Below are 13,616 nucleotides of genomic sequence, written 5' to 3'. Positions count from 1 at the left end.
GGAAACAGGGATCAAAGTGACCATTCACCATTATATGATGCTTCCCCCAAACTGGCTAGATACTATAAAGTTTTCATATTTTAAATTTTCAGTTAAAAACATGTCACGAGGATGCTTGAGCAACTGGACTTTCTTGTTTTTTCCTTGAAAACATTTCACTTCTCATCCAAGAAGCTTCTTCAGTTTCAGCTTCTTGGAGGAGAAGTGAAACATTTTCAAGGAAAAACCCAAGGAAGTCCAGCTGCCTTTTGAAAAGCACCTTTGAGACAACCATGACCTGGATGACTGAGAATTTACATAGCCAGTTAAAAACATGCTTACCCTCATAAAAATCATACGTGCACATTGTATGGCCCATTAGTGCTGGGAAGTCCTTAATCCCTCTGCTGCATTCGAGTAACTCAGAAGCCAAGTCTTGGTCAAGCTCCGTGCTTCGTGTCACCACGCGGTCTAAGATCACTTGCTCAAACTGGGGCTTGAAAAAGGAATCCACTGCCACATCCGTTATTACCACAGAACCAGGCTCAACCCCTAAAAGTTTAAAATACACGGTGATGAAGAAATATGAAATGGTAACTATGTCCCAGTAGATATTAGAACGTCTTAGAGTAGATGGCATCCCTTAGCTTAGGGGTCCCCACTTCCGGGCCATGGACCAGCATAGCTAAAGGGGAGTGGTGAGTGAGTGAGTGAAACTTCATCTATATTTGCATCCATTCCCCAGCACTAGCATTACCGCCTTAGCTCCACTTCAGATCATCAAGCATTAGATTCTCATAGGAGCATGAACCCTACTAGAAACTGTTCATGTGAGGGATCTAGGTTGCATGTTCCTTCTCCCCCTGCCCCCGATGTGTGGAAAAATTGTCTTCCACAAAACCAATCCCTGGTTCCAAAAAGGTTGGGGACCACTGCTTTAGTTGATCTTAGCTATTCCTCAAAGGTAAGTAGGGTTAGATAGTAGGAGATAGGCCGTACTAGGAAATTGAAAAACCATCCTAAAAGGCAATGACGAGCAACTTCTGTATTATAGCCAAAGAAAGGAAGATATGGAGTCCGTGGAGTCACCAGCCACTGAGTTTGACTCAACTCTTTACAATAGCTTTAGCTTCCTAGAAATCTGAATATAGCAAAAGCTCTGGATATTTACATTTAGAGAAAGGTGGAACTGACACAAGGTAATAATTCATTGGCTCTGTCTGCCTGACCTGCTGATCCAAAGTTCCTCTCCATCGGTCACTTATCTCAAGAAAATTGGGCTAACTACATAAGATTTTGATGGCTCAATTACTCAGCCAGCAGCCATTTTTCACTATTCTTAGCTGACATGAAGGTAGTTTAGTGAGTGATGATTTTCTTCTCAATATCTGGCTATTTTGTTGGAGCAAATCCATAAAAATAAATATTTTTTATTTTTGTCCTGGTCAAACCTGATGGTGACATAGACATACTGAAACAAATGGAGAAACGGAAGTCTTAATCAGAGAAGCTGAGTGGACACTTAATTGAAAGGCAAATAACAGACATAACACATAGGGAGTTAGTTGGGGTACTTAGGTTAGTTCCAAAGAAATCTAGGTTTTGAACTTCTCAAAACACAGTAACCTACCCTCCCCACTTGGCTCAGGGTGAATGAGGGCAATGCATATTCTATCAACTAAAGTCTGTTTTAAATTTTGATTACATTCCATTTTATTTAGTTATTTATTACATCTATATGAGCCGTGGTAGCACAGTGGTATTGCAGGCTACTTCTGCCGACTGCCAGCATTTGTTCGAGTCTCACCGGGTCAAGGTTAATTCAGCCTTCCATCCTTCCGAGGTCGGTAAAATGAGGACTCAGATTGTTGGGGGTAATATGGTGACTCTGTAAACCACTTAGAGCAGGGGTCACTAACCCCCAAGCCACAGCCCACTACTGGGCTATGGCCTATTTGGAACAGGGTGGCGTGAGTGGTGGGCTGGCTCACATGCGCACGCAGCTCTACTTGCACAAGCAGCAGGCTGGTGTACACACAAGTGGAGCTGCATGCACAGGTGCGCTGGCCTGCCACTCACGTGGCCCGGTTCCCCTCTCCCCCCACTCAGCCAGGCCACCAAGCCATCAAGGTTGGGGACCACTGGCTTAGAGAGCGCTGTAAAGCACTGTGAAGTAGTATATAAGTGCCATTGTTTTTGCTATATGCTACCCATTTCACTCTGCAAAGAGACTGTTAAACTTAGGATTCAGTTCATACCCAACCTATAGATATGTTTTATAAGCCTGTATGTATGTATGTACAGTAAATGGGATGCGGTAGTTCAGTGGGTAAGATGCTGAGCTTGTTGATCGAAAGGTCGGCAGTTCAGCGGTTTGAATCCCTAGTGCCGCGTAACGGGGTGAGCTCTTGTTACTTGTCCCAGCTTTTGCCAACCTAGCAGTTCGAAAGCACGTAAAAAATGCAAGTAGAAAAATAGGGACCACCTTTGGGGGGAAGGTAACAGCATTCCATGCACTTTTGGCGTTTAGTCATGCTGGCCACATGACCACAGAGACGTCTTTGGACAGCGCTGGCTCTTCGGCTTTGAAATGGAAATGAGCACCGCCCCCTAGAGTCAGGAATGACTAGCACATATGTGCGAATGGAACCTTTACCTTTATGCATGTACAGTATGTATGAAGGGGCACAGTGGCCTAGCGGTTAAAGTGCTGGGCTGGTCAACCAGAAGGTTGGCATTTGAGACCCAAACACTGGGTGACCAGGTGAGCTCCTGTTCTTGCCCCAGCTCCTGCCTATCTAGCATTTTGAAAGCGTGCAAATAGGTACCACCACTTCAGCGGTAAAATAACAGTGCTTTGTGTACCTTGGCATAGACTCATGAAGGCAGTCATGACCATGGAAGCATCTTCAGAAAATGCTGGCTCCCTCAGCTAAGAATATATATATTCTATATGTATATGTTATTTCAAATGTTAGAAATATGACATTATGTTATATGTTTGTCCACAATCACAGTGGGCTAACAAGCTTTAGATTCAAGTATCGTCCTCCAGCACCTGTTTAGTCTGTCATGAGAACCAAAGTAAGAAAGGAAATTAACTGTCTCAGTTTAGTCTGGTGAGCAGGTGATCAGATTCTTTAAAACAGAGAAAGTTCATTTAGGTATTTAAGATAATCTTTTGAGACCTAGAACTCTTTTTGCTCATTCTGAAAGCACATAAAGCTTTTCTTTTGATTAAAATTAATAGGCTGCTTGCGGTTGAACAAGTATGAAGAGAAGTCCATATTTTAAAGGAATTTAATATTTTATAAATGCAATTGCAAAATACTCTTTTATGGTATGGTATTATATTCCTTTGTTTCAGTTAAATTCCAAGGAAAATTTATTTTGAATGACCTTAATTTAGAAAGGACATCAAGCCCCATATTTTCAGGGTGATGTTATCTCAGCCAAATACACATTTGTGATCTCTCTGTGTATACCTTCACTGCCTGAAATTTGTTGACTTGAAATATATATTAAAACATGTTACAAAATTCTCATCAAGATCTGACCTTTTCTGAGCTGTTTTTCATCTGCATCCCCTATGCCTGGCAGCAGCAAAACTCTTTGCTCACCTAATCCTCCTGAGGTACCGATGCGGATAATGGTAACATCACAGCATTTTGCATGGTGCAGCAATTTGATTAGTTCATGAAGCATGATAGAAATGGAGGGAATACCCATCCCATGCTGTCAGGAGACGAGAAAAAGAAATAAGAATTTGATACTTTCTCAACAAAACCGATCTGAACTTGTACAGTGTGTTTCATAGGAAACTAAGGTGAAAAACACATCCAAAATATTGGTACACGATGAAAGTCTATAACAGAAATATACAAGGCATGATCTAACAAAAGCTAAGAGCTCTTAACTTAGCCTTCCCTTATTAAAATCAAATTATAGGAGTTCATTTATGATGCTAAAGCAGTATTCTTTAAAATGTGGCTAGGCAACAGTGGCTCGATTCATAACTTCAATAATTAAGGTATGGTTTAGCTTTAGGAATTGAGTTGATATAGAAAAAAGCAGAATTCCATATGCAGAAGATAAATATATATTGTATGTATCTATATAACTATATAACTACACACTCACACAAATACACGCATGCACACACACACACACTGGATATATAGATATAACTGAATCTAGTGGTAGCCATTCTACATGCCACCTAAATGAGCCTTGGTAGCACAGTGGACTAAAGCACTCTTATTAACATCTGCTGCTTGCAATTACTGCAAGTTCAAATCTCACCAGGTTCAAAGTTGACTCAGCCTTCCATCCTTTCAAAGGTAGGTAAAATGAGGACCCAGACTGTGGGGGCAATAAGCTGATTTTGTATAAATATACAAAAGTATGAATGCTATTGCTTAATGCATTGTAAGCCGCCCTGAGTCTCAGGAGAAGGGCAGCATATAAATTAAAGCCAAAAAAAAAAAAAATGAACACAGGTTGGGTTGTTATGCATCCTTCTTCAGCAGGGATGCCTTACAAATGCAAGACTTCAAGCCTCATAATTCTCTGCGATGGTCATATTGCCTCAGGAATCTTCTGAGCTGAAGTCCATTCATCTATAATTTGAGAAATCTGATTTTCCTTGTAGATGATAACAGAGCATTAGCATCAAGACTTTCCATAAAATATCTTTGCTCTGTCCAATAGGTTGTAAGCACAAATCTTAACCTTATAAACTGGATTACTGCCAGAGGTGGTATTCAGCCGGTTCGGACCAGTTCACCTGAACTGGTAGCGGAAATCATGGGTGGGCTGCCCACTTGCCCCGGCTCTATGCCATCCTATTTAGGCACGTTTTTGAGACATGGAAGGCAGGGGTGAAATCCTCCCAGTTCGGACCAGATCGGGCGATCCGGTAGTGATTGTGGCAGGTGGTTTGTAGAACTGGTAGCGACGGCGGTGTGCAGTTCCCCCACCTGCTCGGGTGTCATTACTTCCTGGTTTTATGGAAGGCATGCGTGCCAGCAAAGTGCATGCAGAGAAGGCTGGGCGCATGTGTGGACGGGGCGCGTGCGCTCACAATTGCAAACCGGTAGGGAAAGTAAGTGAATACCACCCCTGATTACTGCTGACTTGAACAAAAATGCACACCTCCTCTGTTAATAAGGAATACATGTAGGCTTTACAAAGTTAGTATATAGTAGTAACCCAAGACAGATAATATGGTTCAGAGAGGAGACTAGTATAAATCACCACCTTTGAGTCTGATCCAGCTTGTATTCAATGCTGCAATAAAGCACCCCTTTTAGCTTATGAGTTGAATTTTTGTTTCTGGCCTATTAATCTTAACGGTCTCTTTTCTCCCAGAAATATAAGCAGGCAATTTCTTTGGAAGGCTTAAACATCTGTTCCATCCCACGTGTTTGAAGAGCAGGAAAATAATTAATAGAAATAGCAAGAACAATCTAAGGCAATTTTTGGAATTAGAAGAAGTGGCAATTTTGAATATGTGAATCATTAGATTGGCAATAATCGCCCAAAGAGTATGTGAAGGAAGGAGAAAATGGGAAATTGCTAGCAAATTAGTTATTAAAGCGAATAAAGGTGGAGTTGAAAAATGTTTTCAAATGTGGAAGAAATGGGTCACTGGGATGATTTTAGGCCTTAGATTTTGACCTATTTTAAGATTATTAAATTACACCATTTGCTAGGGTACAAGCTCTACTGAACACAAGGCCACATAATATAAGGTAGTGAAATTGGGACTGCTACCTGTGCTTTGGAAAAGCAGCTACGGCCAGGCAGAAATGCTTCCCTGGCACTTCTATCATGCTTCTATCATGCTTTCACACAGTGGTGAAATTCAGCCAGTTCTATCCAGTTCGGGCGAATCGGTAGAGCCGGCAGCGGGAAGCTCCGCCCACCCACCTGGACGTCATCACGTCCCGTTTTTGACCCTCTGCGCATGCGCAGAGGTGTCATGTGTGAGCTCACATTTGTAAACAGGTAGCGAAGGTAAGTAAATTTCATCCCTGCTTTCATGCCTGTGAGTATGATACTCACAGGCATGCAAGCCAATGTTACACAACTCCCTGTGCTAACTGAGCTGCACCCTGGTGTTTTCAAGGATGGAATTAACAGCCAGAGGCATCCTCACCCACCCAGTCCTATGAGCTTACAAAAGCAAATGTTAAAGCAGAGTGGGGAAAGAGGTGTGTGTAACAGGAAAGATGAAAGAAAAGCACCTACAGATGAGGAAGTGGAGGTGATGTCTGCAGACTGACATCACCTCCACTAGTACAAGCAGGCAAGAGGACTTTCGTTCAACTACAAGGATCACAAGCTAAAGCAGGGGTGTCCAACCTAGGCAACTTTAAGACTTGTGGACTTCAACTCCCAGAATTCCCCAGCCCACATGACCAGCTGGGGAATTCTGGGACTTGAAGTCCATAAGTCTTAAAGTTGCCTAGGTTGGACACCCCTGAGCTACAGTGAGCAGCATATCCTGGTAAGAGTCCAGCTGGGACCTTTGCCTGGAGCTTGGCAGCAACTAGAAAAGGAGCAACCACACCGAAGCAGCACCTCATCCTAATTAGTGCAAGAATGTTTGGGAAAAGACAAAATGTTGTATGCTACTTTAAAGACTTTGAGACGTTGGTTTGATCTGAATATTAAAAGATAAGTATTAAGGGACTGAGTATTAAAGACCTATTTACGTTACAATATCCTCTTGCAAAGCCTAGAAAGGCAGAGTTAACCCAGAGCAACAGTCTGTTCTGAGAAAGGTGCGTGTGGTAATAAAGTGTTTTGTACAGATTTGCTATTCTGTGGTGTCAGGTCCTGGGAGAGCAAAGAATCCCACATATAAGAAAGTATAAGAAGTTGGTAAAAATAACACTCTGTAGAGAATGGGAAGAGAGCATAACCTCAAGTCATACTTAGGCCAAATTATGTAATTTGTGTTATTTGGGAGTCATCCTGATATCACTTGTGACATCACTCAGGCCTGGAGCTCTACAATGGAGTTGGAAATCAGGGGTGTCAAACTGGCGGCCCGTGGGCCAGATGTGTCACGCGCAGGCCATGCCCACCAAGGCTCAGCAAAGGCAAAAAATGTTGTGATACGTCATGATACATCATGTGATGTGATCAGTAGTTAGTGGGTTCCACTAACTTCACTACTGGTTTGGAACCGGGAGCGCACACGTGCACGCACTTGCTTCGCTCACGTGCGGCACTTCTGTGCATGATGTCTGCGATGACGTCCGGGCGGGTGGGCAGAGCCTCCCACCGCCGCCACTACCGGCTCACCCGAACTGGGGCGAACCGGTAGAAACCCACCACTGGATGTGATCAAGTTTGACACCTGTGAGCTGGATGGTGGACAATTGACAACTGGCAACATGAATATGCTTCACACTGACTGAAAAAAAAAAAAAACCCAGAAACTCACAAGCACAATATGATCACCAATTTAAAGTTCTTCTAAAAAGGTCCAGACAACATTAATGAAGGATCTAGTAATCAATGGCCACTAATTCTGAAGGTTATAGGTACCCTGTTTTCCCCCCAAATAAGACATCCCCTGATAATAAGCCCAATCAGGCTTTTGAGCACATGGCAATATGGCCAAGCGTTTATTTCAAGGTTCAAAAAAATATAAGACAGGGTCTTATTTTCGGGGAAACACCGTAACAACCAGCATTACAGGAAGTATGCTGAGGGCAGGAGAAGAAGTAATAGAGGAAAACTTATCAAGGAGAGAACCAACCTTGAACTAAGGAGAATTTTTCTGACTGTGAGAACAATTAATCAGCGGAATGGCTTAAATCCAGAAATCGTTTGTGCTCCCTCACTGGAGGTTTTTAAGAAGAGACTAGACAACCATTTGTCTCCTGCTTGAGGAGGGGCTTGGAACTCCAAGGTCCCTTCCAACTGTTATTTTGTATTCTATATTATGTCGTTTCTGACATTTCTGAATAACAGGAGTGAGAAAGTATTGTGTTCTGGCCAGGCTTTCTTAGCAGCATCAGTTGTTGGGTAACATACAATTGCTATAATCCAGCAGAGCTCTTTTTAACATCTTCCTGATATCTTTTTAAAAAATAAATGTGGTTTGGATTATGTTGCATTTTTCATAGCATTATTAAAACTATTCTTTTATCTGGTTCCCACCACACACTAAGCAATATTATAGCTGGAGTTTTTCCTTAGCATATGATGTGAACCACCAATTGTGGCTTACAAATAACCGTTTGTGGCTTGATATGTAATCTAAACCTGCCAATTGGAGTTTATTTGACAAAACCAAGTTGAACAAGTCATGGTTCTATGCAAACATGTAATATCTGCAATACACTTGAAAGAAATTACGTCAAAAAGAGCTTCCAGATTTGGGCTGCAAAAATCCAAGTGACCACAGATGGCAGTCATGAGTTATTCTAAGAAGTCAAGGAGAAAAGAAGAGAAATTAAAAAGTGAAATTTAGTGTAGAATTATAGAATAAATGAAGGATGGAAATACAGGTAATCCTCAGTTATGGACCACAACTGGGACTGGCTACTCCACTGCTAATTGAAACTGTCGTAAAGTGAAACATCACATAATCATGCCCAACTTACAATATCAGCTTCAACTATGGTTGTGAAACAAATCACCATGACATCACATGACCATGGCTTGACATTTCTTGCTAGCTTCCCCACTGACTTTGCTTATTGGAAGCCAGTGAAGGACACAAAGGACAATTGCGTAACCGAGGTATGCTGTGACACCATAAACGCATGCTGGTTAACTAGTGCCCAAATTGCAATCACATGACAGTGGGGTTGCTGCAATGACTGCACCTTCAAGGTTGTAAATCTTTTACAGCACTGTTGTAACTTCAAACTGTCACTGAACAGGCAATCAGCAAGTGAGGTCTGTGTTGTGGCTCCGTTACCTGAGCCTGTGTCATCGGCAGGAGCGGACTCCGAGAGTGAAGGAGAGGAGTTGGCAAGGCCTCCCTCTCCAGGACCCTCCTCTCTGGCAATGCCTTCAGTATCCGCCGAAGGGCAAGAGATAGGGCTGGGGCCAAGCACATCCATGCAGCCACAGGTGGACAGTGATGAGGGTAATGAGTCTTGGCTGGATCCTCGGCAGCGTCGCAGAGATAAATGCGTGCAACAGAAGAAAAGGCGTGCCAGAGATTAGGCTGAGTCACTGGACCACACCCCACAGGGTATAAAAGGGGGTGAGGTGGCCATTCAGACTCTGTGACGGACAAAACTAACTACTATCGAGTCACATTGCATCTTTGGAAACAACATTATCGGCCTTGGATTTATTTTACGAACTGGACAATTCTTGACTGTGTATATTTTGTTTATTGAGTAAAGTTCTTGGCAAGCAGCTACTGGGTTGCTGCCAAGCGTCTTATCGGAAGAATTGGTTGTCTGCCAGTTTATTTAACCCCCGGCTGTCTGTTTGTGTGCGTGTGTGAGACGGGGACAGAACAGTCTGTCTGTAAAAAGATTAGGACCAACTTGGTTGTGAGAATAAAGAACAGAAATCTATACCCTACCAAAACTCTTGTGTCTGTTTGTAAGCTTCAATTGGGTGAAATTGGAAGATACAGAGCAACAGTGATTGAACCAAGGTAATTCAGATGGTCTAACTTACAGAATGCCATGGCTCCTGTGGGAATGAAATTTGGGAAAGTTGTGGCTGCTTCAATGCCACTCCACCTTCCGGCTGCACTTCCTAAAAACCTATAGGCTGCATGTCACAAAGAAAGATGGGAAGCTCATATGTTGGCCCCCTTTCCTACTTCTTTTGGGTACCTACACCCAAGGCCTGACAGGTGAGCAGTGAGTGGCTACTTGGAACAGAGCAGGGGTGGGTTCTACTTACCTTTACTACTGGTTTGCAATGGGATCAGGCACGAGCACTTGCTTCGCTCGCGCATGCACCTTGCTTCTGCGCATGCGCAGATTGCCGATGATGACATCCGGGTGGGTGGGTGGGCGGAGCCTCCTGCTGGTTTTACTACCGGTTCTTGTGAACCAGTCCGAACTGGTCAAAAGATGAACTCTCTTAATGATGGTGGGTGGCAAGAGAAGGATGAGGGAGCGATTCAGATGCCTGCTTGTAAGGTAGGGCTGGCTGGGATATGCTGGCGGTCAATGGTGAGCCCTCTTCTTTCCTGGAGGGAGGGGGCTCTTAGGTACATATGGGGTGGGAAGCAGGGATACAGTTTTCCTCATGATCTACAGCTCCCTTCATTCAGGGGTGGACTTCAAAAATTTTAGCAAGGGGTTCTCTGCTCGGTTGCTGGGTGGGTGTCACCATGGTGAGCATGGCCTAGTCAGCCTCCTGGACTCCAGAGGCTTTCCTCCAGTCTCTGGGAAGGCAAAAACGGCCCTTTAGAGGCCGGACTTCCCTAACTTCTGGTAGGCCTGTTTTTCGCTCTCCCTGAGTCTCCGTGCGCGCCCTGAACTTACCTGGATCCAAAATGGGCCGTATGGGGACTCCTGGGATGGGTGGGGCAGTGTGGGCGGGCCGGGCCCAGCCAGAAGTGAGATTTGGGGGTTCTCCAAACTGCACAGAATCTTAGCTAAAGGTTTTCCCGAACCCCTGTGAACCCCTAGCAGCCCACCCCTGCCTTCGTTCCACTTCCCTTCAACAGTGACAGGCAGTTTCATGGCTCAGCCAAAGAGGAGGAGGAGTGATTTCCAATACTTCCTGCCAGCTGCCCATAAGTATTGTCAATGGGGAAGCTTGTAGGAAGATGGAAATTCCTCAAGCTCCCACTGCTTGTTTGCTCCCTTCCCACTTATTCTGTTCCTCTGTTTAAGTAAGGGGATATCTCAGAAAAGACGGCCTAGTTAGCGAGTTACAGGTTTTCCAATAGCATATAAAATAGAGAACAAGAGTCACAGCTATAGAGTAGTATTATCTTCGGAGCAGAATGAAGAACATATCAGAAGGTATAAGAAAGTCTGAAGAATTTTGGCACGGCAATAAAATAGCTAACTAATGGGAAACGGTGCATTTGGAATGGTATTGCTGTAATCTGTAACTGTAAAGGACACGTTAGGAGAGAGATAAAGATCAGGTTGAAGAATGTGGCCGGAACAACGGTGATGAGGAAGCAGAAGATCAAGTCTTGGAAATGTGAAAATAAAAAGGATGGACAGAATAAGGATTGAAGGTCTGGGCATAAATAGTATATCTGAGAAAAGATAAGAGAAATAGGGTACTTAGGATAGATAAGTGCAAGTAATTAGAAACAGTATAAGAAACAGGAAATGTACAATAAATGAAAGAACATAAAACTGTTCAAACTAAGAAACATTTTTTTTTTTGGGTAGTGTACTTTGATACTAAGCTCTCATTTCTTCAATGCCCATCGCTCTGTGTGTCTCATCCAAATCGGTACCATCCTAAAATCTGTAACAGGTGTGAGAAGTCTTATATCCAAATATATTTTATTCTTTATAATGTTTCCATCTTCCCCTTAAAATATTTTACAGAATCCACAATGGTCTGAGAATCAGTGTCTCCACTAGATAATTTACAATCAAACTGAAACTAAGTTTTTATTTTTTGATTTGATTTATATGCCGCCCTTCTCCGGAGACTCAGGGCAGCTTATAATGCGTTAAGCAATAGCCTTCATACTTTTGTATATTTTATACAAAGTCAGCTTATTGCCCCCACAATCCGGATTCTCATTTTACCTACCTTAGAAAGGATGGAAGGCTGAGTCAACCTTGAGCCTAGTGAGATTTGAACATGCAGTAATTGCAGGCAGCTGATGTCAATAACAGTGCTTTAGTCTGCTGCACCACCAGGGCTTAATCAATTAACATTAGCAAACTTCCTCAAACAACTTACCCAGACCTAATCCACATATCAAAGGATAAGGTCTACAAACATAGAGTTAATTAAATTAGGTCTCCCAGAGAAACTGCATGTTCACAAGAATAAACATACACACATACAGAGAGAGAGAGAGACACACACACACACACACACCTCAAATGTCACCCTAGAATCAGCACGTGACACTCTGGACAAGCTCCCCCTATAAAAATTTGCTGCTGTGCCCCATTTCTCTGCAGCCTGCCCCTAAATGCAAACTGGTTTGCTTTTAGGAATAAATATTTCTTCTTTCCTCACAGCTGTCTAAAACTCATATTTATTTATTCTTGCATAGCCCTGGTCCAAATTATTCTTCTGACACAGGGCTCTACAAAAATTCAGCTGCAAATTCAGCTTGGTGGATCAGGTCCTCTGTATTTTATTTTTTCCCTTTTGGCGGTGCTCAGGACAAGTCCATTTTCCTATGTTTCCTTTCCCCATACTCCATTGGCTGAATTGTGGTGTGTGTGAAATGCATGGAAAACTGGGCTTGTGTGAATCAACTGGATTTGTTCCAGATGTAATTTTTGTTAGGTTCAAAGATGGCATAGTGTGACCTGAATTTCAAAGGCAAAAATATTCAAACAGAATCAAAATTCAATAGGGGAAAAAAACATAATTTGTAGACCATAATAGGGAAGCATCAAAACATCTGCAGCTGCTTCTTTTTTTAAAATCAGGATGGGATGAAAACAGCAAGGGAATTTTAGCTGTTTTAGAATCTTCCAGGGATTTACTGCAATCTTTTGCTGAAAACATTCTCCTTATTAAGGGATTCTCTCTTTCTGAGTGAGAAATGGGAGGAATGAGGAAAGGACAGCAGAACTATCTCCAAATTTATCTCGCAAATATCCTCTGGAGAAGTGGTCCAGAAAAAAATTACAAAAAAAATGTCCTACTTCAATTTAAAATGAAAACCTTTGAAAACAGTATAAAAAGTAAGATCTTCACTCCTCCACTTATACTGTCATGTGACAATAACATGAATTACCTTTATGAGCCGTGGTGGCGCAGTGGATAGAATGCAGTATTGCATGCAGGCTAATTCTGCTGACTGTCGACTGCCAGCAATTCAGCAGTTTGATTCTCACCAGCTCAAGGCTTTCATCCTTCCAAGATCGGTACAATGAGGACTCAGATTGTTGGGGGCAATATGCTCGGTATAGAGAGGGCTTAGGGAGGGCTGTAAAGCACTGTGAAGTGGTATATACCGTATTTTTCAGAGTATAAGATGCACCAGAGTATAAGACGCACTTAGGTTTTGGGGAGGAAAATAAGAAAAAAGCTGATTGGCGGGTGGATCGGCCTCCCGGAATACCCTCAATCAGCTGTTCCCAGAGGTGAATTTTAGCAACAGGTTCGTTGGTTGTGAGTCTGTGCCTTGCTTTTTTTTCTGCCTCTGAAAGCCTCCGAAACAGAGCTTCAGAAGAGAAGCTTCTGAAACTTTGTTTCAGAGACTTTTTTTTCTGAAGCTCTGTTTCGGAGGCTTTTTTCTGAAGCTCTGTTTCAGAGGCTTTTTTCAATCTCTGAAACCTCCGTTTGAGAAGCTGGGCGGGGCTACAATCAGAGTATAAGACACACCCAGATTTTCACCCTCTTTTTTGGGGGAAAAAGGTGCGTCTTATACTTCGAAAAATATGGTAAGTCTAAGTGCTATTGCTATTATGCTATATTACAATTTTGCTGCCTCTAAACTCTGAGGGGTTTTTTGGGGGGGAGGGGGAGGAGGA

At 42.8% G+C, this 13,616-nt stretch overlaps 1 protein-coding gene across 2 annotated transcripts in view; it reads right to left on the bottom strand.

The window, feature by feature from the left end:
- The window catches only part of UPP2 (uridine phosphorylase 2), a 40,724-nt gene that overhangs the window by 12,034 nt on the left and 15,074 nt on the right, over positions 1 to 13,616 (bottom strand). For both annotated transcript variants that reach the window (XM_034425528.2, XM_034425537.2), the window contains exons 4-5: positions 3,600 to 3,714; positions 322 to 531 (exon numbers count right to left, since the gene is read on the bottom strand). In XM_034425528.2, the coding sequence (XP_034281419.2) occupies positions 322 to 531; positions 3,600 to 3,714 (325 nt within the window). The remainder of the gene's footprint in view (positions 1 to 321; positions 532 to 3,599; positions 3,715 to 13,616) is intronic.

Source organism: Pantherophis guttatus, chromosome 1, assembly GCF_059756535.1.
Source record: "Pantherophis guttatus breed Tessera chromosome 1, ASM5975653v1, whole genome shotgun sequence".
Lineage (NCBI taxonomy): Eukaryota > Metazoa > Chordata > Lepidosauria > Squamata > Colubridae > Pantherophis > Pantherophis guttatus.
The sequence above is the reverse complement of the archived record's forward strand: the minus strand, read 5'-3'. Positions and strand labels throughout refer to the sequence as shown.